We start from the raw sequence: 27,937 nt of genomic DNA, 5'->3' as shown, positions 1-27,937 counted from the left end.
TCAGAAACCTGTATTGTTAGTCCTGAGCCATGAGTTTGAATCCCTCGGGATCAATAAAGTATGACTAATCCCATAATGGTAGTTGTGTGTTTTGAAATTGAATAATTAAATCTAAATAATGGAGCATTCATATTGGTGACCGCAAAACTGCTGGGCTGCTAACGCTTTCTATGGTAGAAAATTAACCATTTTTGCTTGTTTCGGCCAGAGTGTGATTTCCACCACTGTGGTTGGCACACGTTTGCTGTCTGAAATATCTGGTAAGCCATTCAGTTTGATGTACAGATAGAAAGGGGTAAAATAGTGGTCTTGCCAGTACCATGAATGGATAAGTTAATAAACAGCCTCAACATTGTGATCAGGTTTCCAGAGTGAAGGTTGGGCCCTGTTACTTATTGTTACCTTGTCTGTATACTCATGGGCTCCAACTGAGAGTCCAGGACTGTCTTAATAGCTAACTCAATGAATTCCATGTATTAAATTTACAGGATTCAAGAAGAAAGAAATGAGAGGAAAATTGGCAATTGGAATCACGGCCAATTTTGTTAACAACCACAGCACAGCAGAAGCTAAAGTCCAGGAGATTAGTGGAGTTGCCTACCTCTACAACCAGAAGTTTTTCCAACAGCTCTACAAGGAAACAGGTCAGGAAATGTTAAAGTCTTCTTGAAAAAGTAGATGGTGCTTTGGCTGCATGATTTACATGTAGGATGGCTTTTCCAATAGTGCAGCGCTTGTTCAGCATTGTCCTGGGATGTCAGCCTAGATATTAAAGCTCAAGTGCCTGGAGGAAGATGAACTCAAAAGCTACTGACTCAGTTGAGTTGCAGCTTTGATGTAATGTGAATTATCGATAACCTAACTGAGTATCAGAACTGAATTAAAGAACTAAGTGACTTATTCCTTATCCTAAGTACATCTTGGATCAGCTGTGCCTTATGCCTTCACTCACTTAAACTGGTTCAACTCCATCAAACACTCCCTTCATGCCATGGTGACATCTGGTCCACTGTTGCAATAAGCTTTGCAATTGGTGTGAATTAGTGCTGGATTCAGTCAAATGTGCTGTTACAGTATCATTAAACCGTGCAATCTCATCTTGCTGTCAGAACAAAGCCATTTCTTGTTTCTTGTCTAGCTAGGGTTGTAAGAAGATTAAATTTCAAATAACCAAAATATCTAACCACTTTGCCCACAAATAACCATTTCTCCAATAACATGCACCAACCTTCTAAAAACAACTGCCCAATCCTCTATCCACCAACAGCCGCTATCTTCCCCCAACAATAATAGTCCTCACTCCTTCCTTCACTCACAATTAGCAGTTCCCATAACTACATTAAACCACCCTTAACAGCGATGCCCATCCACTACTCCCAGGACCTCAAAAAGATCCACTCACTCCTAACAACAATGCCTTTCCTTCCATCAACAAATCTTCACACCTACCTCTAAGTAAAACCAAAGCTGCTGCTGCTGGAGGTGGACTCTCTGCATCCCTCCATAACTAACTGACCGCTCCCTACCACTGACACTCCTTCTTTCCCAAGCATCACTTCCCAGCCTCTCCACCCATAGTCCCCTCCTCTCCAATGGCTCCAATTCCTTCCACTTACAATGTTTTAAAATATTAAAACCCTTGTTGAGATACAATAATAAAATAGTTTCTGCTTTTCCATCCACCTTCTCTTCTGCACTGTGTAGGGCTTTTAAGTTATAGACTTTTCATCTTCTATTTGTTAAACAGGCATTGATCTGGAAAACATCGTCTATTATAAGGATGATACTCATTATTTTGTGATGACAGCAAGAAAAAAGAGCCTGCTGAAATATGGAGTCATTCATGAGGTATTGCCCATTTATAAAGTACTTCTAACATGGGATCAGGTTGCAAGACGCATCTTAATAAATAAAATTTAGCCTGTCTCTGAAGGAGTATGAGTGTAAATTATGAAAAGCTTGATCATTAGGTAGATTTTTAAAGATGACAAAAGAGGAGAGTTATTAGGGACATGGAGAGATTTAGGAAGACAAGCTATGAGGCTAGCATGATGAGAAGGTTGACAAGGATGGAGCAGTTGTTAGTATAGTTTGGTGCAACAGTATAGTTAATGAACAGCACGAACCCTGCTTTACACTCTCTGTTGAATCAGTTTGTTAAAATCGCTGTTGACCATTTTCTAGTACTGCCTGGGACGGTTAGTCTTTTGATAGTGCTGAGCATTTGGGGGACTGCACACAGATCTTCGTCCCTGCTTCATGAGGTTGGTTGTGAGCCTAGATCTGAGCATCTGTCCCCTCGCCTGAAGTTAGCTGGAATTCTGCCTGGTGGATCCAGAGAAGCAGTTGTGGCTTACTTGTCTCACTGTAGCCTGAGGTATTATTTGTACTGCAGTACAGGTGGAATGGAGATGTATCTTGGATACCCACATTTGGATTTTCTGATTGTCCCTTTAAACAAATGGACTGTTAGACACTGATGTGATTGTATAAAAGGCTTAAAACTAAGACTGAAAATTTAACATAAGCAACTACTGTGAAATTGTCACTTCCAGTATTTGTTTTTCACTTCTTTCCCAGCTGACACCCACCAGCCTAGTCCTGTTTTCTGAGATCCTCTGGTTAAATATTGAAAGAATCTCAAACTATGACAGTGAAGTGACCCATTCATCTGCGACTTTGCTGCAGAGGTTTGCAGAGAGCATTTTGAGCAGGCTTGGGTGACTCTTGAGAAAAATTCAGTGTCTTACATTGTCAATACCATAATTTAGTTTACTAAACTGAGTAGCAATGTAAGTTGCTATTTGTCCTGTTTTTGGTCACAGTGGTGCCTCCAGCCTCAGTCTTCTGCATAGCTCAGGAACTTTCAGATTGCCTCTGCTCCTAGGCTGCCTCTGATAAACAACAATGGCACAGGGATATAGAGCTGCTACCTCATGACTCCAGTGACCTGGGTTCAATCCTGACCTCTGGCACCAACTGTGTGGCATTTACACATCCTTTCCATGACCACGTAGGTTTCCTCCCTCTGTGGGCTCTGGGTTGCCCGGCATGTCCCATAGCTGTTGGTAGGTTAATTATACATTGTAAGTTGCCCCTAGTGAGCAGATGAGTGGTTGAATCTGGAGAGTAGCTGATGAGATTTCAGGGGAATAAATTAGGTTAGGGTATGATGAGTGTAAATATGGGTGTTTCCATGCTGTATTTCTGTATGACTATGGGCAACAAGTGATCATGTGTGGCTTCCTGCTCCTTTTGATGATACCAGTGACCGCTGCAGAAGTCCATCATTAATGACTCTAGAGGGTGATCGTGGATGGGCAGTTGTGTAATGGAATGTGCGCCTGATCCTCCTCTTCTTCAATATTCACACAAGAATTTTTAACAGAAGTTGCTTGATAAAGTAGCAAACTATCCAGCTGGTTTGTCTTTTAGGAAATACAGGAGACTGTAGATGTTGGAATCTGCTGGTTTGTCGTTCAGTTGTCTAGCCCAGAGAGACTTAGGAGAGTTGGCTATCTTGGTCTGGTGTGTTGGCTCAGTACCACACCTTAGGTTGCACAAAGTTCACAGGAGTAGTCCTGGATTTCTTTCGTACATAAAATTTTAAAATGCATAATAGTTTAATGAAAAATCCCACATCTCTTTTACTTCAACAGGACAAGCAGGATGCGGATTCTCTGCTCTCAGCAGACAATGTTGATTCTGACTCCCTCCTACGCTATGCTCGTGATGCTGCGAATTTCAGTACCAAGCACCAGCTGCCAAACTTAGAATTTGCCACAAATCACCAGGGAAAGCCGGACGTTGCCATGTTCGATTTCACCTGCATGTACAGGTCAGAATACTCTGCGCTGGTCAAGGAACGGCATGGACACCGGTTGCTGATTGCCTTGGTGGGAGATTGTCTGGTGGAGGTGAGCATTCTCTAGTAACGCTGGTGCCTCTACTTATGTAGGACCATTGGGACTGGTGCATACATTGCAACTGCCCTATTCTTTTCGGTAAGACTATCGATTGAGATTAATCCATCCTCGATAATGGATTCATCCCACTGGGATTGCAATTTATTGCAATTGGTCCATCAATTTGGATTGTTTGAATATTCCATTAGTATTGCTTGATTAGATAAATATATTTTTATCTGCTTAATGTTGGAACCCAGTCTTGCTACCCTGCTCTGTTCTCCAGAAGGCATTTAGCTTTTGTATACAATGGTTTTGTGGATGCTATTTGCTCTGTGCTCCATGTGTTGGCTTTCAACAGTGGATGTTTCAAGGCTGCACTCAGCCTTCTCCAATTCTGTTGTTACCTGAAATCTACAGAAGAACATTTGCAGCAAATATCATTGGGTTGCTGCCTGCAGAGGGAATCCTGTTTGATTTACTTGTCCCTGACAGTTTCTGCCATTATGTGAGATGTATGCTGTAACAGTGTACATAGAGGCCTTGCCTAGTCAGCTGCTAGACAGAGTTAGGGAATCAGACATACTGCTTATACAGATGGGCCTGTGATTGTGTCAAGGGAATTCTTCACTTCTTAGAAAATTCTAGTAATATAACAGACCAAACCATACTTTAGTAATTGTAAAAGTATATGAAAATAAATAAAACACAGATATCAGAAATAAAAATGGAGAAATGAAGAAACTGAGGAGAATCTGTGGGGAAAAAAATCTCTGAATTCTGATAAAGGTTCTTTGACTTGAAATGTTAATTCTTCCCACAGATACAGCTTTACTATTCCTGCTTCTCTTCAAAAATGAGATTGTTGGTCACTGTTTTCAATGTGAAGCTGAGGGGTATTGCAACACAATAACATGGCTCCATTGCACTGTCAGGTTCAGCTTTCTTGACTGCGCTCTTGATAATGTCAAGAAAGAAAGTTTAACGGATTAAAATTCAAGCAAATTTCCTTGTGATTGAATTTGTTACCCCTATACTGTTGACAGAAAGACGCTATGATGTATTGCCCTTGCTGTTAACATAGTTGTCCAGTAACAATCTCTACCCTGTGCCAGTGTCTCAGACTATTGGACTCTCTGTATTAAATATTCCTGATCTATTCGCAGATTTGAAAAGCCTAATTTCTGTGAGCCAAATGCTGTGCCTAGTTTGACCCATTTTTAAACATAAAACCAATGACAAGCAAACATAACACACTGGCCCACCCAGTCTAACCATGTATCACCAAATTAGAAATTACCTATCCTACACAGAAACAAGTGATGTGGGAGTGACAAAAATCATACTGTTACATCAATTTGTGGGTAGAAAATCTGGGAAACACTTCTCTAACCAATGATTAGCCATAACTGGTACAGAAGATCACTGTGAGCTGATAATTAATTATTCTGTTACCATCCTGTATAGATGACCACCATTCTGCACAGTAATAGTTCTTGAAGGAATTCAGTCTTGCAATTCACTACATCAGAATGTGTGAGAAGTTAAAATTGCTACCAGCTGCTCCAAGCCCCATCAATATCTCAAGCCTAGAATAGTTATGTACCCTTTACCTTGACATGCCATCCTGAGCATTTTGTGCACGTAAGTGAATAATTTCCCACTTTTCTCCACCACTGTTTTATTTTCAGCCTTTCTGGCCTCTAGGGACTGGAATTGCACGTGGGTTCCTCGCAGCCTTTGATGCTGCATGGTTAGTGCGCAAGTGGAGCAAAGGGATTGCCGCTTTGGAGCTCCTGGCTGAGAGGTATGTGTGGACCGAATGCCATTCACCTTCCTTTCCGTTTACTTCATTTGTAACTCTTAAAAATTTTGATTCTGTCGGTTTTTTTTTACCCAGGGTAAGTTGAATAAATAAAGCTGATGTGGCTGTCTAGAGAAGGCTGAAGTTTAGTTTCAGCTATGCCCAGTGTCTGTGGGTAGAGTAGGTAGAGAAGAAATGAGGCTCTTATCGGTAGAATATGTTGTGACCTACAGTGCCCATAATAAGTATTTACCCCCCCCCCGGAAGATTTCATGTTTACTATTTTACAGCATTAAATCACAGTGAATTTAATTTGGCTTTTTTGACACTGATCAACAGAAAAACACCTTGTGTCAAAGTGTAAGCAGATCTCTACAAAGTGATTTAAATTAATTACAGATATATAACACAAAATAATTGATTGCATAAGTATTCACCCCCTTCAAGTCAGTATTTAGTAGATGTACCTTTGGCAGCAATTACAGCCTTGAGTCTGTGTGGATAGGTTTTTATTAGCTTTGTACATATGGACACTGCAATTTTTCCCATTCTTTACAAAATTGCTCAAGCTCTGTCAGATTGTGTGGGGATCATGAGTGAACAGCCCTTTTACTTTCCAGCCACAAGTTGTCAATTGGATTGAGGTCTGGACTCTGAATTGGCCACTCCAGGACATTAACTTCGTAGTTTTTGAGCCATTCCTGTGTAGCTTTGGCTCTACAGAATCATAGAAAAGTATAGCACAGATTTATGCTTGGATTCATTGTCTTGCTGGAAAACAAATCTCCCAAGTCGCAGTTCTCTTGCAGACTACATCAGGTTTTCCTCCAGGATTTCCCCGTATTTTGCTGCATTCATTTTACTCTCTACCTTCATAAGCCTTCCAGGGCCTGCTACAGTGAAGCATCCCCACAGCATGATGCAGCCACCACCATGCTTCACAATAGGAATGGAGTGTTTTTGATGATGTGTGGTGTTTGGCTTACACCAAACATAGCGTTTAGTTTGTTGCCAAAAAGCTCAGTTTTGGTTTTAACAGACCATAGAACCTTCTTCCAGCTGACTTCAGAGTCTGTCACATGACTTCTGGCAAATTCTAGCTGAGATTTCATGTGAGTTTTTGCAACAGTGGCTTTCTCTTTGCCACTCTCCCATAAAGCTGTGACTGGTGAAGCACCTAAGCAACAGTTATTGTATGCGCAGTCTCTCCCATCTCAGCCACTGAAGCTTGTAACTCCTCCAGAGTTGTCATAGGTCTCTCGGTGGCCTCCCTCACTTGTCCCCTTTTAGCATGGCCCAGATACAGGTGTATTTTTACTACAATCAATTGAAACACGTTGACTGCACACATGTTTCAAAGGTATATTTAATGTCAGAGAAATGTATACAATAAACATCCTGAAATGCTTTTTCTTCACAACCATTCACGAAAACAGAGGAGTGCCCCAAAGAATGAACGCCAGTTAAATGTTAGAACCCCAAAGTCCCCCCAGCTCCCCACTCCCATGCATAAGTGGCAGCAGGCACCCACCACATTGGCACCCACCACTGAGCACTCAAGCGTGAGAAAAGCAACAACAAAGACACAGACCTGCAGTTACCCTCAAGACTTTGCGTTTCACCTGGTATTTGACATACCACAGGCTCTCTCTCTCCCCAATAAGGGAGAAAGAGGTTTTTCCGTTTCACAGCGAGCGGGGAGACATAACAAACAACTCGCTGGTTTATGATGTTAAAAGTCCGTTACATCGCTTTTATTGAGCTCTATGCCCAAAGGTCTGGACACACAGCTGTAGGTATTCTGACTCCCCCGACGACACACAGGTCTCCTGCCGTGACACTGACCCTCTATCCACCCGTCTTCGGAGCCCCAGGATCCTAGGCCTCCCAATCCGAGCCGGACTCTTAGGCTGAGCCCTTGGCGTGCCGAACAACGGCCAGTTATGAAACCCCGAGAGCGGGTACCATTCCCACAAAGAACCATAATCAGCGTGTAACTCCAGGTCAGGGTCTTCAAAAGAACCCTGAAAGGGAAAAATAAAGATATTTAAGATGGAAATAGAGCTGTTTCCGAAGATGCAAACAGAGGAGTCGCTGTTTAACGCTATCTTCACACCGCTCCAAACTAATTATGTGACTTCTAAAACCAATTGGCTGCACCAGTGATGATTTGGTGTGTCATATTAAAGGGGGGGGTGGTGAATACTTATGCAATCAATTATCTGCTGTTTTTATATCTGTAATAAATTTAGATCATTTTGTAGTGATCTGTTTTCCCTTTGACACAAAGGAGTCTTTTTCTGTTGATCAGTGTCAAAAAAAGTCAAATTAAATCCATTGCGATTAAATGTTGTAGAACAATAAAACATGAAAACTTCCAAGGGGGGGGTGAATATTTTTTATAGGCACTGTACTATAGTTGTCCACAGAGCACTTTCCCTTGTCATGCGTATTGATGTTTTTCCTCTTTTCCTCCAGTTCTGTATTTGGATTATAATGAGTCAGAAAGTGCCACATTTTCATTACCAAATTCTTAAACTAGATGCATCATTCGTTTGTTCGTTATGTGCCATGTCGTATGACGTGATTGGTCATTGTCTCATGACCATGATTGTTCTTTGCAAATTCGTCTTCAGAAGTGGTTTGCCATTGCCTTCTGGGCATTGTCTTCAGAAGACGGCTGACCTCAGCCGTTATCAATACTCTTCAGAGATTCTCTGCCTTGTATCAGTGGTCACATAACTGGAACTTGTGATATGTACCAGCTACTCATAAAACCATGCACCAGCTGCATCATTACGTTTTAATATTAGACCATGTTAATCCCTGTGGCATCACTGTAATACAACAATGGATTACTGTTGACCTGAGAAACAATTCTGTCCAACAAAAAACCACATCTACTACCAGTTACAAATTGCAGCTCTGTAAAATGTTGCTCAATGTGAATTTGTCTGCTATGTTTCCTACATTACAATGGTGCTTACACTTCATAGTTGTGTCTTTGGCTCTAGAGAACCTTTTGATAACTTCAGGTTTTGAAAAGTGCTATTTGCTATTAAGTGCAAATGCTATTTTTTTTAAGGCAAATGCAATTAAATGCAGCAATTTCAGCAATTTCCCACGAAGAGTGGTGAGTGGGTCAGTTGTGGCTTACTTGATCTGGCTGGATTTTCTAAATTGCTCCTCAGGTTTTGCAAACTGTTAGTAAAATAATCTGAGTAAACATTATTGTCAAACTCAAGGTGACTATGATAAGTTTAGGCAGTCATTTTTGTTGAAAATATAAACATAGCCTGAGTCCTGATGAAGGGTCTCAGCCTGAAACATCGACTGTTTATTGTCCTCCATAGATGCTGCCTGACCTGCTGAGATCCTCCAGTATTATGAGTGCATTGTTCTGGATTTTCAGCATTTGCAGAATTCCTTGTGTAAACATTGGTTTACAAATTATAAGTTTTAAATTTAACGCATGGCCAAGTGGTTAAGGCATCGGTCTAGTGATCTGAAGGTTGCTAGTTCGAGCTTCAGCTGAGGCAGCGTGTTGTGTCCTTGAGCAAGGCACTTAACCACACATTGCTCTGCGATGACATTGGTGCCAAGCTGTATCGGCCCTAGTGTCCTTCCCTTGGACAACATCGGTGGCGTGGAGAGGGGAGACTTGAAGCATGGGCAACTGCCCGTCTTCCATACAACCTTGCACAGGCCTGTGCCCTGGAAACCTTCCAAGGCGCAAATCCGTGGTCTCATGAGACTAACGGATGCCTATTAAAAAAAAATTTAAAAAGTGAGAACTTAAAAAATACCCTTTGCCAAGGCAACAGAACTTCTGCATAAGTTGCTTGTATCTTGACAATCAGAAGGAAACAGTATTGTAGCTGCAACACACATCAAAGTTGCTGGTGAACGCAGCAGGCCAGGCAGCATCTGTAGGAAGAGTATTGTAGCTGGTTACATTAGCCAATTTGGCTGCATAGATTATGGTTTGATAAGAGATTGTTTTACTCTTTTAAACTTGCTTTGTTCTTCGACTATTACAAATTGCTGCTTAATGTCGATATGTAATAGTTAATTAGTCTTTTTCAAATATTATTGAACAAAAGCATCCTCATACTCCATTATTTAGTTTCTTGTCTCCTATAACACAAAATTGTACATTCTGTATTCTTTCCCTTTATACTCTGTCTGGATGGCATGCAATCAAATGATTTTTACTCTATCTTGGCAAATGTGATCAATCAATCACCAGTTAACAAACGTTCATTTCTCAGGGAGAGTATCTATCAACTGCTGTCTCAGACGACCCCTGGAAACACAAGCAAGAACATTAGTCAATACAGCATTGACCCACTTACTCGATATCCCCATATCAACCTCAGCTATTTCAAACCTAACCAGGTAGGTGCTTATTGACATTATGTATTGTAAAGCTCATTGTGACTGCAACACACACACACACAATGCTGGAGGAACTCAACAGGCCAGACAGCATCTATAGAAAAGAGTACAGTCAACGTTTTGGGCTGACACCCTTCAGCAGGCCTGCAGAAAAAAAGATGAGGATTCAGAGTTAGAGGATGGGGGGAGGTGAGGGAGAAACACAAGGTGATAGGTGAAACCGGGAGTAAAGAGTTGTGAAGTTGATTGGTGAAAGAGATACAGGACTGTAGAAGAGGGAGTATGATAGAAGAGGACAGAAGGCCATGGAAGAAAGAAAAAGGGAGGGGCACCAGAGAGAGGCGATGTGAAGGGAAGAAGATAAGGTGAGAGAGGGAAAAGGGGATGGGAAATAGTGATGGGGCGGGGTGGGGGAGGGGGCATTTCCGGATGTTCGAGAACTTGATGTTTATACCATCAGGTTGGAAGCTATCCAGACAGAATATCAGATGTTGCTCCTCCAACCTGAGTGTGGCCTCTTCATGACAGTAGAGGAGGCCGTGGATATTAGAATGGGAATGGGAAATAGAATTAAAATGGGTGACCACTGGAGATCCTGCTTGTTCTGGCAGACAGAGTGTAGGTGCTCGGCGAAGCTGTCTCCCAATCTACGTCAGGTCTCACCGATATATAGGAGGCCACACCAAGTGCACCAGATATAGTAGATAACCCCAACAGACTCACGGGTGGAGTGTCGCCTCATCTGGAAGAACTGTTTAGGGCCCTGGATGATCGTGAGGGAGGAGGTGTAGCGGCAGGTATAGCTCTTGTTCTGCTTGCAAGGATAAGTGCCAGGAGGGAGATCAGTAGGGAGAGATGAATGGAAAAGGGAGTTGCGTAGGGGGTGATCCCTGTGGAAAGCAGAAAGCCGGGGGTTGGGGTGGGGAGGGAAAAGTGTGCTTGGTGATGGGATCCCACTGGAGACAGTGGAAGTTATGGAGAGTTATGTGCTGGACACGGAGGTTGCTGGGGTGGTAAGTGAGGACAAGAGGAACCGTATCCCTGGTGGGGGTGGGAGAATGGGGTGAAGGCAGACGTGCACGAAATGGAAGAGATGTGGTTGAGGGCATCATTGAAGTTGGAGGAAGGGACTAAACTTATTAGCAATATGAAAGGGTGTGGCATTTGCTTGAGCTGTCTTCTGCATCTCAGTCTATGGGATCTCAGTGGTAATTTCCTTTTTGTTGAAGAAGGAGCCAATTAAGGGCAGAGGGAGGGCATGGCATAGTTATCCAATTAGAACACCTCATGATTAATTTCGGTAAATAACATTTATTTCATATTTTAAATAAATGTTTGACCTCTCAGCAAAGGGTTTTATTATTATTATTGTTATTACTACCTCTATTAAGATAGAGTGCAGAGTAGACCATTCCGGCCGTTTGAGCCACTCCACCCAGCAACCCTCTATTTAACCCCAGGGACAATTTATAATGACCAGTTATCCAATCAACTAGTAGTCTTTGGATTGTGGGAGGAAACCAGAGCACCCGGAGGAAACCTATGCAGTCACAGGGAGAACGTATAAACTCCTTACGGGCAATGGCGTGAATTGAACCCGCCATTGCTACTGTAATGTGTGTGCTAAGCACTACACTACCATGCCTCCCTTGTGTGGAGGACTCCTTGATGCTGTTAGTGCAGAAGACCTTTGGGTTTGTATTGGTGGTGGAGGCCCTTGGTTTAGTTTTAGCTGGGCTTAGTTAAGTTTCTGAGGGAACATGTTTCCAGGAGGAACACGCATAAAAGTTGCTGGTGAACGCAGCAGGCCAGGCAGCATCAAATTTCTTACTAGTTCTTCTTTCAGTTAGTCCTGACGAAGGGTCTCGGCCCAAAACGTTGACTGTACCTCTTCTTAGAGATGTTGCCTGGCCTGTTGTGTTCACCAGCAACTTTTATGTATGTTGCTTGAAATTCCAGCATCTGCTGATTTCCTCGTGTTTATGTTTCCAGGAGGTAGTTTTGATCAGGTTCCCCTGGATGTGGCTACTAGGGACCTAAGAAGAAGATCTTGGGACCGGGGTTTGTTGAGGATCAACATACATAGAGGAAGCCCTTCTATCTCTGTTGATAGAAGAGATAGTTGAAATTGTGTTCTGAGTCAACTTTCATCTATTAATGCATCTTATTAGCAGATAATAACAATGTATGCAAACTTAGCTCCTGCCACTGATTGCCTAATACATTGAATAATAACAGGGACGGAGAAATGCTGAAAACTCTCAAATCAAGAAGCATCTGTGGAAAGAGAAACAAAGTTTCAAGTCGAAGTCTCTTCATCCTGATACATTAACTCTGTTTCTCTTACCACAGATGCTGCCTGACCTGTTGAGCGTTTCCAGCATTTTCTTTATTTATATAAGATGAAAGCTGGGGTGGGTCATTCAGCCCACCATTTTTCCCCCTCTGGCCATCCTTTATCTGCCAGTCACATTTCTGATGTGTTTTCTCTGCTTCTTTGTATTTCTCAAGCAACTGTAAATCTTTCTCGAAGCATATCAGTAGATAATGATTCTGCATCCAGGGTGTTCTTTATTATGCATTCTCTCAGAATCCAGTGTAAAGACAAATTTTCTATTACACCTTCTAATTTAGATGTTGAACGGAGACTCAAAACTAACTTTTTCATGTCTCCTTTATTTCAGGTGCAACATTTGTATGATACAGGGCAAACCATAGATAGAGAGAACACGACCAGCCAGCCAAAGGGGAAAATGCATCGAAATGGTAAGTCTTTGAAAGGCAAAGAATATTGGATGGATGTAAGTCAAACATGCAGCTAGAATCCTTACATTTAAAATAAAATATGCACAATTGATGCTCTCCCATTGGTGAGGATTAAGAAAAACATATATCTGCTCATTATATTTGGTTCAAGTTGCTATTATTCACATCTGATCCCATGCCGGTTTTGGTTACCTTAAAAAAAGTGTTAAAATCCAACATCTTTTAATATCTCACATATCTTTTAGAATGAAACCTAGCTTGGCCAGAATTGACAAGTAGCCCAGCAAAGTGATTTTCTTCTTAATTGGCCCTTGAAATAGTAAACTACTCAGTTCAAAGGAAATAAATGTTTTTTCGATAGAGACATTCGACATGCAACCGAGAGTTTTAATTAAAGGCTTGACTCTGACTCCCACCAGGTATTCCAAATGTAGGAGTACTGAGGCAGCCATTGTAGGAGCAGAGGGAAAAATATCACAAAAGGACTTCGAGCCTAATAGGTTTGTGTAGACCATAAGACCACAAGACAAAGGAGCAGAAGCTCGGCCATTTTATCATGAGCTGATCCATTCCCCCATTTAGTTCCACTCCCCCCGCCTTCTCACCATAACCTTTGATGCCCTGGCTACTCAGGTACCTATCAATCTCTGCCTTAAATACACCCAGTGACTTGGCCTCCACTGCTGCCCATGGCAACATATTCCATAGGTTCACCACCCTCTCTGACTAAAAAAATTTCTTTGCATTTCTGTTCTGAATGGGCGCCCTTCAATCCTTAAGTCATACCCTGTCGTACTAGAAAGTCTGGTGTAGTCTGGTGCTCATTTCCCAGTGATTCTCATGGTCCGAAAGGCAGATAGCTTGACTGATTTCCTCTGCGTAAAGCTTTTTAAATCTTTTTATTGAATTAGTACACAAAAGGTAAACCATATAGGCACTAATACACTGTTGCAATATAACATTATAAGAAATATTAATACACAAAAAAAATTAGTACAACCAGTGCAGTTTAGATATAAAATAACAAGGTAATATAATAGTATACTAGTTTTCATACATATCAATAAGGAAAGGAAGGAAAAAAAAACCCCAAAAAACCCCCCCAAAAAAACCCACCGTGCAACTCATCTAAAAAGCAAAGCAAAGTAATGGGCTAACTAGGAATCAAGTAGAGTTAAACAACTCAAAACAATCACGTCCTCAAACCCGACCTCCATTAAAAACAGTTAAAAAGCAAGAAGGGAATGTAAATATGGACCGAGAGAGAGGGAAAAAAAAAATTACATTAAATGAAAATGTTGAATAAAAGATCTCCAGGTCTGCTCAAATTTAGCTGAAGAATCAGAAAGATTACTTCTAATTTTCTCCAAATTTAAACATAGTATCGTCTGGGAAAACCAAAAGAAATCCTCTGCGTAAAGCTGATGTGTCATTTCCAGGGTTGTGCCACTCTGCCAATCCACTACAATTTCTTGCATTGTTCCATCTACTGATTTACTAATGAGTGGCAGAACTAGGCTCAACTTAACAGAAGTGCTATGTTAACCAGGACTACAGATGAACCGTTAATTTTGTTTACATTTCTTTTAAGTTTGGCAGGGCTGTATATGTGTCTAAATGGGTATACGCAAGAGAAAATTCATCCAATTATTTTACTGTAAAATGGCTGCACATTTTTATCACCCTTTTTGTGCTATTGCCCATGATTAACTGCACCTGGCTTGGGAACATCTGTATACAGCTGTATGAATCAACTTGTATTAGAAACATAGAAAGCCTACAGCACAATACAGGCCCTTTGGCCCACAAAGCTGTGCCGAACATGTACTTACTTTAGAAATTACCTCGGGTTATCCATAGCCCTCTATTTTTCTAAGCTTCATGTACCTATCCAGGAGCCACTTAAAAGACCGTATTGTATCCACCTCCCCCAACGTTGCCAGCAGCCCATTTCACGCACTCACCACTTTCTGCATAAAAAAAACTTCCCTGACATCTCCTCTGTACCTACTTCCAACCACCTTAAAACTGTGCCCTCTTGTGTTAGCCATTTCAGCCCTGGGAAAAAGCCTCTGACTATCCACATGATCAATGCCTCTCATTATCTTATACACCTTTTATTTTACATCTGAAATACTAAATCTTCTTATACATATGCTGCTTGAACTGTGGAGTTATTCCTCTATGCGTAAAATTTTTCTTTTACGGTCATTTGGAAGAGTAATTGTTGATTATGTAAACAAATTCGTGAGCTACTACTAAGTGCAGCAGAATTCACCAATGAATAAATTATCAGTTAATAGGCAATAGTGCTTGAAGAATATCTTTTCGTCATTACATTGTGAGAACTGCCTCCTTTCTGACAAGAGTTATGGAAACATTACACTTGTGTAAACAACACACACAAAATAGTGCGAACAGAAAGTTAGATGTCCTATTAGAAATACAGCAAACAGAATATTTTCGCTGTTCTGTAGGATTTTGATGGTGACCTGAGTTGAAATATGTAGAGTTTACACTATTTCATACTACTTCTAAAATTATGTATTCCTGTATATGAGTCTGTATTTACTTCCCAAGCACTTACGGGAACCACACACAAATGAAATATAATTAGTTTTATTTCTGAAAAGGGATTCCCATTCCCAATGAGGATTCAAACATAACAATATGTTCAGCACTGTGTGAAAGGCTTAGGCACATGTATATAGCTGGGCAGCAGTACAGCTGCCACCCAGCTGCCACTTAGCCACCCCAGCTATATCTGTATATGTGCCTAAGACTTTGCACAGTACTGTATTTCTGAAGTACCTTCAGACAAACAAAAATAGAACTTTGTAAACGTGTTATCAAATCTGTTTTACGCTGAGCTTCATACATGGAGGATAATGTAGGTGACCAGATATTAAAGGAAGAGGTAAAAGTCAAGAGTCAGAGAGGTTTAAGGTTTAAGTTAGAATTCCAGACTGTAGGTTCTCAACTGCTGAAGATATAACCTCTAATGATGCAACAATTCAAATAGGGAACATATAAGACAATAGAAGGTACAGGTATTTGGAAACGCAAACAACAGGAATTCTGCAGATGCTGGAAATCCAAGCAACACACATCAAAGTTGCTGGTGAACGCAGCAGGCCAGGCAGCATCTCTAGGAAGAGGTACATTTGACGTTTCAGGCCGAGATCCTTCGTCAGGACTAACTGAAGGAAGAGTGAGTAAGAGATTTGAAAGTTGGAGGGGGAGGGGGAGATCCAAAATGATCGGAAAAGACAGGAGGGGGAGGGATGGAGCCAAGAGCTGGATAGGTGATTGGCAAAAGGGATACGAGAGGATCATGGGACAGGAGGTCTGGGAAGAAAGACGGGGGGGGGACCCAGAGGATGGGCAAGGGGTATATTCAGAGGGACAGAGGGAGAAAAAGGAGAGTGAGAAAAAGAATGTGTATATAAAAATAAGTAACACAGATGGAGTACGAGGGGGAGGTGGGGCATTAGCGTAAGTTAGAGAAGTCAATGTTCATGCCATCAGGTTGGAGGCTACCCAGACGGAATATAAGGTGTTCCGCTTTGTTCAGCAAAGCGGTCTCCCAGTCTGCGGCAGGTCTCACCAATATATAGAAGGCCACATCGGGAGCACCGGACGCAGTATATCACCCCAGCCGACTCACAGGTGAAGTGTTGCCTCACCTGGAAGGACTGTTTGGGGCCCTGAATGGTGGTAAGGGAGGAAGTCCCTTATATTGTCCCTTATATATTGGCGAGACCCGACGCAGACTGGGAGACCGCTTTGCTGAACACCTACGCTCTGTCTGCCAGAGAAAGCAGGATCTCCCAGTGGCCACACATTTTAATTCCACATCCCATTCCCATTCTGACATGTCTATCCACGGCCTCCTCTACTGTAAAGATGAAGCCACACTCAGGTTGGAGGAACAACACCTTATATTCCGTCTGGGTAGCCTCCAACCTGATGGCATGAACATTGACTTCTCTAACTTACGCTAATGCCCCACCTCCCCCTCGTACTCCATCTGTGTTACTTATTTTTATACACACATTCTTTTTCTCACTCTCCTTTTTCTCCCTCTGTCCCTCTGAATATACCCCTTGCCCATCCTCTGGGTTCCCCCCACCCCCTGTCTTTCTTCCCGGACCTCCTGTCCCATGATCCTCTCGTATCCCTTTTGCCTATCACCTGTCCAGCTCTTGGCTCTATCCCTCCCCCTCCTGTCTTCTCCTATCATTTTGGATCTCCCCCTCCCCCTCCAACTTTCAAATCCCTTACTCACTCTTCCTTCAGTTAGTCCTGACGAAGGGTCGCGGCCTGAAACGTCGACTGCACCTCTTCCTAGAGATGCAGCCTGGCCTGCTGCGTTCACCAGCATTTTGTGTGTGTTGCAGGTATTTGGAAGCTTGAGGAATAAAGGAAGACAAGGCCAGGTGGGGAGCAGAAAATAAGCTGAAGGTTGACATTTCTGCATTAGGTGGTATGGTACAGATCAGCAAACACTGCAGTGATGGGTGAACAAGCTGCTGCAAACTATGAAATGTGGACCTGTTTTGTGGTTGAGCTCGTTTTTATAAATGGTGAAGGAACAGGAGGCTGATAAAGGAACTGACAGGAGACCAGGAACTAGGCAGCCTCTTTGACTGACTTTCTGCTGAATGTGATTGTTGCCCCCTCTTGCAGATTCTGTTGCAGAATATGAGGAGCTCCTACACTGGTTCCAAGTACACACAGAAGGGTACAAGAATGTAAAGGTTGTTGACCTGACAACGTCGTGGAAGAGTGGCCTGGCATTGTGTGCACTCATTCATCATTTTCGCCCCGACCTTATGTGAGTTGCAATAAATTACTATTAGAGTCATGGAAAAGGACGGCACAGAAACAGGCCCTCCCGTCCATCTAGTCTGTGCCAAACCATTTAAACTGCACTGGAAAGGGTACAGAGGAGATTTACCAGGATGCTGCCTGGTTTAGAGAGTATGCATTATGATCAGAGATTAAGGCAGCTAGGGCTTTACTCTTTGGAGAGAAGGAGGATGGGAGGAGACATGATAGAGGTGTACAAGATAATAAGAGGAATAGATAGAATAGATAGCCAGGGCACCACTGCTCAATACAAGAGGACATGACTTAAGGTAAAGGGTGGGAAGTTCAAGGGGGATATTAGAGGAAGGTTTTTTACTCAGAGAGTGGTTCGTGCATGGAATGCACTGCCTGAGTCAGTGGTGGAGGCAGATACACTCGTGAAGTTTAAGAGACTACTAGACAGGTATATGGAGGAACTTAAGGTGGGCGGGGGGTTATATGGGAGGCAGGGTTTGAGGGTCGGCACAACATTGTGGGCCAAAGGGCCTGTACTGTGCTGTACTATTCCATGTTCTATGCTCTGTGTACTGCTATCAACCTGTGCCAAGACCATAGCCCTCCATACCCCTACCATTAATTATTCGTAATAAAGATAGTCTGTTCTCGGGAGTATAATGGACTGATGTCTGAAACATGAGTTCACAGCCAGCAAATAATAATTGTGATAACAATTATTCCTTAATCTACATCACTAAACAGGTTAATTAGTCTTGTTCTATTTCTGGCTGTTTAGATGCATCTAGGCGTATTACAGCCCTCCACAGGATGTATAATTAATTATAGAACTTCAAGGAACTCAAATTCTCGAATACAACCTAGTCTCACATATAAACTGAATAATAGACTCTTCAATCAGACGTTGATTCTCTTGATGGCCAAACAAAGATTTAATAGAAAACCAAAATAAATTTAAGCCAGATAGTCTCTTGAACAACATGCTTCTTTTAATTTTGTATCGATTACAGCTCAGCAAAACATGCCAGACTGTCTCTGGACTACCACAGTCACATAATCCAGTAGGATGTTTTCCTATTATCTTTAAATAATAGTTTAGCTCACAATGCCCCAACCTAAGTCTTGTAAATTTCACCATATCTCTACGACTTAAAAGGTAACAGTCTGAGACCTTTTTAACTAGTGGGTGACTAGAAAAATAATGCCTGCCCCTTAATTCATTTTTCTAATCCTCCTACCACTTCTTCTCTATACCTTTTTTAATCCTACTTCTCAATTCTGCTCTGCCTAGGGGAACTCTAATTTCTATTTGCCTGCTCTGTAAGGAAGACTTTGCAATGCCATCCACAATTTCATTTCCCTCCACCCCAGCATGCCCAGGTGTCCATGAAAATCTAACTTCACAACCCATCTTCCCTACTCTAAACAACACTAAGAGAATCTCAACAACTATGTCAGGACGAGCTTTTGATTTATTCCCTTTTATAGACTCTAAGGCAGCAGCAGAATCTGAACAGATGATAACCCTGCGTGGTCGAGAGTCTTCTATCCACCATAAGGCCCAGAGGATTGCTAATAATTCTGTTGCAAAGACAGAAACACCATCTGAAACCCGGTGTCCAATCTTAACTCCAAGTTGAGATACATACATCCCAAATCCTGTCCTACTGCTCTCTGGGTCCACTGAGCCATCAGTAAAAATCTTCAGATAAGATCCCCATTTATATTTAAGTGTTCTTTTGTGATCAACACTGATGAAATTGCACTGCTTCCTTTAAGCTGAAAAAGGAGGAACAGGTCTACTTCTGGTTCTGGAAAGAGCCAAAAAGGGTCAGGTGGCAAGCACATTTGGTCAACTATGTCTTCCTCAGTCAGTTTCAATTTCACAGCCCAGTTATTAAACAAATCTAAAAATGGTTATCTTTTAATTTTACTTTGGCGCCCCGACTTCCCCTGCAAAAGACTCTTTGATGGACAGCTGTGATTGAATCCATTTAGTTTTACCCAATACTGCAGGCCCAACTGAATTCGTCTTAAATACAGAGGCACTTCTCCCATCTCCACACATGATGCTTGGACTGATGTTGTTCTAAAAGCTCCACAACAGAGTCTAAGTGCTTTGGACTGCACAGTGTCTAGTTTTCCAAGCACTGCCGTAGCAGCGGAACCATAAGCAATACAACCATAATCTATAACTGATCTAATCATAGCTAGATGTATTAAGTACATAGTTTTCCACCCTGCTCCCCAGTCACATCCAGCAATACTTCTCATAACATTTAAAACTTTCTCACACTTTCCAATGAACCCTCCAACTAAGTCTTTCATCAAACCAGACACCTAAAAACTTGAATACCTTGACTCTTTCCTGTGGAGAATCACAATTCACAATCAGGAATCTTTCTTCTAAAGCCAAAAATCATGTATTTGGACTTAGAAGCAGAAATTCTGAAACCTCATTTATTAGCCCAGTTTTCAACTGATCTTAAAGCCTTTTGTATCTGCCTTAATATATACTTGATGTTTCTTCCTCTTTTCCAGGTTGCACCATCGTCTGCAAACAATGATTTGCCAAATCCTGTCCCTACCTGATCAAAGATCATTTATCATGACATTAAAAAGAACTGGACTAATGACACTTCCTTGAGGGGTACCATTACCTATTTTAACTGACTTGGAGCTTGTTCCACCTATTCTTACTTGAATTGTCCTTTCCTTAAGGAAATCTTTGATCCAATTAAACATTCTACCTCTAATCACAGAATTTAATTAATAAGCCATCCTTCCATAGTGAGTCATATGCTCTTTCAATATCTAGAAATACACTTACCATTACTTCTCTATTTTGAAATGCTTTTTTAATATCATGATCTAAAAGGGCAACAGATTCCATTGTTGATCTTCCAGTTCTAAAACCATTTTGATAGGCAGCAAAATGTCCCTTATTTTCCAAAAAATAAACAAGTCTGTTGGTGACCATTCGTTCCATAGTTTTACAAAGCACTGACGTTAAAGCTATAGGCTGATACGAACTAGGACTAAACGCGTCCTTACCTGGCTTTAAAACTGGAACTACCACCGCATGCTTCCATTCTACTGGTAATTTTCCTTCTTTCCACACTGAATTAAACAATGCTAGAATTTCTATTAATACAGAGTCATCTAAATGCTTAAGCAATTCATAACACAGTCCATCCCTACCAGAAGTGCTTGAACCTGATTGGACAGCTTCCTGCAATTCCTGAAGGGAGAAAAACAAATTTATGGAGCTATTATCATCCAAACTCCTGTCCAATTTCCAACTTTCCTTTAACATAATTTCCTTTCTCAAATCACCTAACTCTCCAGAACTGTGTAATGCTTGGAACACCTCTACAAGCACATCAGCCTTTTCCTTATTGGTTACAGCTTCAATATCTCCTTCCAGCAAAGTTGGGATAGATAGTTTCCAATATATCCCTGACATTCTGTGAATAATCGTCCATAGCTGCTTTATAGGTGTCTCAGGGCCCAGGGTGCCACAAAATCTTCTCCAACTATCCCTCTTTGCATTTTTAATTACTTTCCTTGCTACTGCTTTTTCCTTTTTATACTCCATGACATTATACTTTATACTTTATTGTCGCTAAGCAATTGATACTAGAATGTACAATCATCATAGCGATATTTGATTCTGCGCTTTCCGCTCCCTGGATTACAAATCGATAGTAAATATTAAAAATTTAAATTATAAATCATAAATAGAAAGTAGAAAAATGGAAAGTAAAGTAGTGCAAAAAAACCGAGATGCAGGTCTGGATATTTGGAGGGCACGGCCCAGATCCAGGTCAGGATCCGTTCAGCAGTCTTATCACAGTCTTATCTAACACTGGGTACTTTCTTAATTTCCTTTAAGCTCTGTTTCTGTTTCTTACTGCTATATCACAATTTTTATTCCACCACGGAACTAATGCTCAAGCCTTAAGTACATTCGATAGCGGAATAGTCAACTGAGCAACTTTATGAATTATAAAACAGAGGGATGCATTCCAATCGTCTATGGAGCCCTCGCTGTTAATCTCTTCTATTATATCCACAGCTTTCTCCTGGTACTCATCCCAATGGGCCAAAGAAAAATTATACCTAGCAGACCTCTCCTCAACTTCTACTATCAAATTTCTACCAAATCTACATAATATAGGATAGTGATCCTTCCTAGTGTGTATCTGTCCATAACATCCCATTCCCCAAACCTAGCTAAGTTTGAGGAAGTGATAGATAAGTCTAAGTGACTACAAGTATTCTTTACAATATTAAATCTTGTAGGCCTTCCGTCATTTAGCAGTACCATGTTGTATTTATCTAGAAACTCCTCTATTACCGCTCCATTACTATCTTTACTTTCACTATCCCATATAGGATTATGGGCATTGAAATCTCCAACACAGATTACTGGGGATCTTACCTTACTCATAATTTCATTCAAATCTGATAACATCATATTACCTGGATTATAAAAGTTAATCAAAGTTATTTGACCACGAGAGCTCCAAACCTCCACAGCCACAATTTCAAGGTTAGATTTAAGATCAAGTCTTCTAAACTGGAGTCCTGTTTTTATGAAAATTGCACACCCTCCACCAGATTTACCTGTTCTGTCAGCTCTCAAACTATCATATCCAGGGATCACAAAATCTAAATGAGGGTTTAACCATGTCTCCTGTATACAGATCAAATCAGGCTTGTCTTTAAAAGTTCCAACAAATCTTTTTAATTCTTGACCATTTGCGGATAAACTTCTTGCATTCCATTGTAATATTAAAAACATCCAAATACTAATTATTGGCCTCTTCATCCATATAAAGCTCCTCTGTACTCTCTGATCCCGACAACTGGAAAGTATTCAGTGATTGTTTGTCTGTCAGATACTCATGTAATTTTTCTGGCGAAATCCGTTTTATATCAAGGAATCTCTCTGCAGCTCCAACAACTACTTTTATCATATCCGACCTCTTGGCTGTAGTCTTATCCTCGACCAGTACATCAACAACAAACGCCAAAAAAGACTCTTTAGTCATCAACAACATGCCTGAAGGAACCATAGTTGGAGAACTCGGAATGAACTGACTCCCCATCATTCCAATCTTTTCCTTACTAGTCCTTTGCTCTCTATCAACTTTCTTTACTGCTTCAGCATATGATATTTTTTGTTGGATACTAACATCCTGAATCTTCTTTGCCTTACTAAAGTACTCACATCCTCTGAACGCCGCTATATGGTCCCCTCCACAGTTACTGCGTTTAGGCACCACTGCCTTACATGCTTTAATATCATGATCCTCTCCACATTTCATACATCTTCTTTTACCTCGACATGAACCAGCAGCATGTCCAAATCTCTGGCAATTATAACAGCGTAAGGGAGGCCTAATGTATTCTCTAACTTGGTAAGACATGCACCCAAGATAGACTCTAGTTAGAAGAAAATCACCTGCAAATCCAGAAGAACAGGAGAATCCCAATTACCACCTTCTCTCGATTTTAATCATTTGGCTTCAATCATGCAACCACCTTTATTTTAATATTGTCCAAAATTTCCTTTTCAGTCATGCCAGAGCAAATACCATACACTACCCCCTTAACTCCCTTCCTTTCTTTCAGAGTAACACACTCCACTTTCACAACCAATTTCCCCACCATTTTAGCACTGTTATATTGGTCAATATCTTTGCAACAAATTTTCAGCAATCCATTAGACAAAATCTTGGCCTGGAATCCTTTACCTATTTGGTTCTCTAATGCTGCTGCCACTTTCAAAGGATTAAGGGCTCTAAATCCTCCTTCTCCTTCCTTCTGACCTTTAATTTTATACAGAACTATAAATTTCTCCAATTCACCCATTTTCCTCAATTTGTTGTCCTCCATTACTTCAGGTCTTTCACTTGATGCACCCCTTTTTTGGCTACCCTTACTTCTAGAGTATTCCACAGTCTCCCACCCTCCCCCTTCAATCTCAACCCCCTCCCTCCCTTTTGCAGCCATAGGCTACAAACTAACCCTTTCCAAACTACTAGGCTCCTCCACGCCAAAGTCCCTACCCACTCAATCAACAGCCCCAACTGCCAGTGCCCCTGTGCTCTGGCTCTGGCCCTGGCCCATCAGCAACCCTGTCCTCCAGGTTAATTAGTCATTAATACCACTGCCATTTGTTTATTTGAGCTTGCTGTACACTAATTAGTATGTGTGCCTGCCTTTATTACCTCAGTAAATGTTTTTCAACAGGTGGCTGAGTGGCAATTTGGAATAAACACAATCTTGAAAGGAAGTGGAATTTCTTGTCTTTGCGTGTACGTTTCTGGGGACATCATTAGGTATCCATAATAAAACAATAGTTACCTATGACCTAGCTGGCCTGTGATCTTGTCTGTGTGATTTTTTTTCCCCATTTGTATGGGGAGCTTTCATGCTTTCAGGACATTCAAAACATCTTACAGCCAGTTGCTAATGAAGCTTGGTTATTGCTGTGTAAACAAGCACATCTTGCAATCCAAAGAATAATGATTGAATGATTTAGCAGCTAAATTGTAAACACAAGAGGTTCTGCAGATGCTGGAGGTCCAGAGAGACCCACACAAAATGCTGGAGGAACTCAGCTGGTCAGGCAGCATCCATGGAAATGAATATGCAGTTGATCTTTCGGTCCAAGACCCTTCTTCAGGACTAGAAAGGAAAGGGGAAGAAGCCAGAATAAGAAGGTGGGGGGAGAGGAAGGAGTACAAACTAGAAGGTGATAAGTGAATCTAGATGAGGGGGAAGTTAGGTGGGTGGGGGGTGATGAAGTGAGAGGCTGGGAGGTGTTAGGAGAAAAGGTAAAGGGCTAAAGAAGAAGGTATCTTATAGGAGAGAAGGGTGGACCGGCACACTAGCATAGTAGTTAGCATAACACTTTACAGTACAGGTGACCTGAGATCAATTCTCTTTGCTGCCTGAAGGGTGTTTGTACATTCTCCCCATGAATGCTTGGGCTTCTTCCGGTTTCCTCCCACAGTGCAAAGACATACCAATTGGTAGGTTAATTGGTCATTGTAAATTGTCCCGTGATTAGGCTAGGATTCAATCAGGGGATTGCTAGGCAACGTGGCTCAAAGGGCCGCTGTATCTCAATAAATAAATAATTAAACCATTGGAGAAAGGGAAGGAGGAGCACTGGGGTAGGCGTAGGCAGGTGAGGAGCAGTAGCAAGAGGGGATCCTGCGTAGGGAATAGAAGAAGAAGGAAGGGAGAGGGGTAAAATTACCAGAAGTTAGAGTTAGAGAAATTGATGTTCATACCATGAGGTTGGAGCCTACTCAGATGGAATATGGGGTGTTGCTCCAAGATTGGCCCCATCATGACAGAGGAGGAGGCCATAGAAAGACATGTCCAAATAGGGATTGGAATCTAAATGAATGACCACTGGGAAATCGTGCTTGTTGCAAATGGAGCAAAGGTGCTCAACAAAGCAGGTCCCCCAATCCTTGTCAGGTCTCACACATGTAGACAAGGCTGCACTGGATACAGTAGGTGACCCTGACAAACTGCAGGTGAAGTATTGCCTCACCTGGAAGGACTGTGCCTGTTGTGTTGGCTAAGGAATAGATATTAAGTGCTCATTTTGGATATCATACAAATAAATAAACAAAAAAGAGCAGGAGCTGGAACCTGCTCACTTCTGTAGCACAGATACACTCTTCAGCCCAGTGAGTCCATGCCTGTTTTAGCCTGTTTTTGTACTGAACTGACTTCCTTGTTTTGCAGTGACTTTGAGAGTTTGAAAGAAGAATCTGTGGCAGAAAACAACCAACTAGCGTTCAACATTGCCGAAAAGGAGTTTGGAATCTCACCGATAATGACAGGGAGAGAGATGGCTATTCTCACTAATCCTGACAAACTCAGCATGATCATGTACCTGACCCAGTTCAATGAATTCTTCAGGAGTTTATCCCCAGGTGGGTTTTGTCCAGTGTCTCCTTAACTGCCAAGTTGCACTGCACCTCACAGGTTACACATAAACTCTCTTATCATTTTCTCTCTCAGAGAAACAAGGCTTTAGGAAAAAGACAGCAATGACTCTGGCATCTGCAAAGTCAGCACTCATGTTCCTCAATACACTCCGTAAAAATGTGGCCAGCAAACGAAACTCTAAGGTAATTCAAGATGTTACATTTTTGGAGGAATTTTGGCCTACAGGATTCTGATTACACAAGGTCTCTAGGCATGAATTGTTGATTGTTTTGTAGAAATATTATTTTTTATCTTGGACTCATATCACACTCAACCATCCTTTGGATGGAGGCATCAGCTGAAAGAGCATTTACTAAGAAGCAGGGTTCCTGGAAGCTTAGGCTTTTGGGGATTTGATCTTAATGTCTGTCCAATGAACAGGAAGAGTTTGGGCTAATGTGCTACTCCGGTTGTATTTTTCCAGTGACTACAGCCAACAAAATGTAGGAGACTGGAGCAGGGAGGAACCCATTGAGAAACAGCTGATAGAGCTGCTGCCTTTCAGTTTCAATGTCATGGATTCAGTCCTGATCTCTAGTGCTGTCTCTATGAAGTTTGCATGTTCTTGCTGTGACCATATTGGTTTCCTCCAATTGCTCCTCCTACATCCCAAAGGTGTTAAATGCTTGGTGGGTTAATTAATTACTATAAATATCCATGATTGTGTACATGAGCAAGGAAATGAGGGGAGAAATTTTAAAAAATAGAATCAATGTAGCATTAGACTAAATGTGTACTTGATGGTTGATGTGGATTGGGTGAATAAAGGTTCTGTTTATTTCTATAAGCCTTAGATAACTGATCATTCTCCTCCTGAGAATTAGCCTTGTGAACCTCCAATGTCAATATATCCTTTCTTAAATAATAAGATCAAAACTATGCACAGTAATTTGGCTGTGTCCTCATCAGTACCCCATACAACAGTAACAATGACCATCTGTGGCAGATAAGACTTGCATCCTGTCTCAGACTTTCTTTCTCTTTGAGGAAGTAGAGTTACCACCAACCTCACACCACAAGGTTGATGTTTTTGTCAGTTTCTTAACCTTCCTCTTAAGTGCAAACTGTAACTTCTTTAAAAAAAAATGTTGCAGTTTCAACCTTCTTTTCTTCCACTAGTGTGTTACAAGATAAAGATTCTGGTAAGGTTTACTTGAATCAGTGAACACTTCAGGTTTAGAAGCAGGGTATCTCATTGGAAAGCTTGACACAGCCTTTCCTCTTATGGATTGACAGTGACCAGGTGCCAGGAAATTCTCCTGGAATTCCATTGTGCATGTGTTTCGTGTCTTGCCTGGATATAGTATTCTAACTGGAAAAAATGTACAGTATTTTACCCACGTCCACCTTTCTGTTGTCTTGATCAAATTTTATGACATTATTAGAGGGAAATGGGTGGCGGAGTGAGATATGTCTATAGCAATGGAGGTGTAAGGCACTCCTTCCCTCTGCTAGCCTGCAGGTCACCCTTAGGCAAGGTGTGGCACCTGCGTAGCCCCCTGATCAGGGTCACGTGAACTGAAGAGATTAAATCATAGAATGAGAATCTGGAGCAACATATGTAGGGGCATTTCTGAGTATTTTTAACAGATAAATGTTTGATACAAGTAACCCAAAATTAGGTTTAAGGAATAAAAGTAGGGTGGTTCAGGGATTTTAGAACATGGGTGCTAGGAAACTGAAGACAGACAACACTAAAAATAGTAAAACTGGAAGGGGCAGATTTTGTGTTTCTGTATTACACACACAGTTGACTGTCTTCTCCCTGGCTTGGCCCTTGTTAACTAGGGACTTATTCCAGTGCACTCTAGCCTGGCCTTCCTCATTCCACACTACATATTCACCATTTCTGTTGTCATCTTATTGAACCAATTCCTGTTTACGTTTCACACTAAGCAAGCTAATACTTCTTTGGTCCTAATTAACTAATGCCTCAATTTAAAACTCCCATTCTTTAAATACCAAGATTATAAGCTCTGGAATTCCCTTGATAAACCTTGCTACACCTCCATCATCTTTTAAGACACACTTTAATTTTTCATTATCAGTCTAGCTTTTAGTCATCTGTCCTAATATTTCCACACATCAAATTTGACGTAATAGTTCTGTGAGGTGCCTTTGAATGTTTTACTCTGATAGCATGTTAGATAAATATAAGCTTTCGTTGACCCATCTAAAAACATGTTGTAAAGTGAATGTGTTGGAGAGGGTCTAT

General features: G+C 41.4%; 1 protein-coding gene across 4 annotated transcripts in view; it reads left to right on the top strand.

Moving 5' to 3' along the window:
- The window catches only part of LOC140195246 (F-actin-monooxygenase mical1-like), a 174,178-nt gene that overhangs the window by 80,461 nt on the left and 65,780 nt on the right, over nt 1-27,937 (top strand). For all 4 annotated transcript variants that reach the window (XM_072253279.1, XM_072253280.1, XM_072253282.1 and 1 more), the window contains 9 exons: nt 489-644; nt 1,748-1,848; nt 3,660-3,917; nt 5,597-5,712; nt 9,981-10,107; nt 12,792-12,873; nt 17,563-17,710; nt 25,477-25,667; nt 25,756-25,865. In XM_072253279.1, coding sequence (XP_072109380.1) covers nt 489-644; nt 1,748-1,848; nt 3,660-3,917; nt 5,597-5,712; nt 9,981-10,107; nt 12,792-12,873; nt 17,563-17,710; nt 25,477-25,667; nt 25,756-25,865 — 1,289 coding nt within the window. The remainder of the gene's footprint in view (nt 1-488; nt 645-1,747; nt 1,849-3,659; nt 3,918-5,596; nt 5,713-9,980; nt 10,108-12,791; nt 12,874-17,562; nt 17,711-25,476; nt 25,668-25,755; nt 25,866-27,937) is intronic.

Source organism: Mobula birostris, chromosome 3 (assembly GCF_030028105.1).
Source record: "Mobula birostris isolate sMobBir1 chromosome 3, sMobBir1.hap1, whole genome shotgun sequence".
NCBI lineage: Eukaryota > Metazoa > Chordata > Chondrichthyes > Myliobatiformes > Myliobatidae > Mobula > Mobula birostris.
This window is presented reverse-complemented; position numbering and strand designations above follow the sequence as displayed.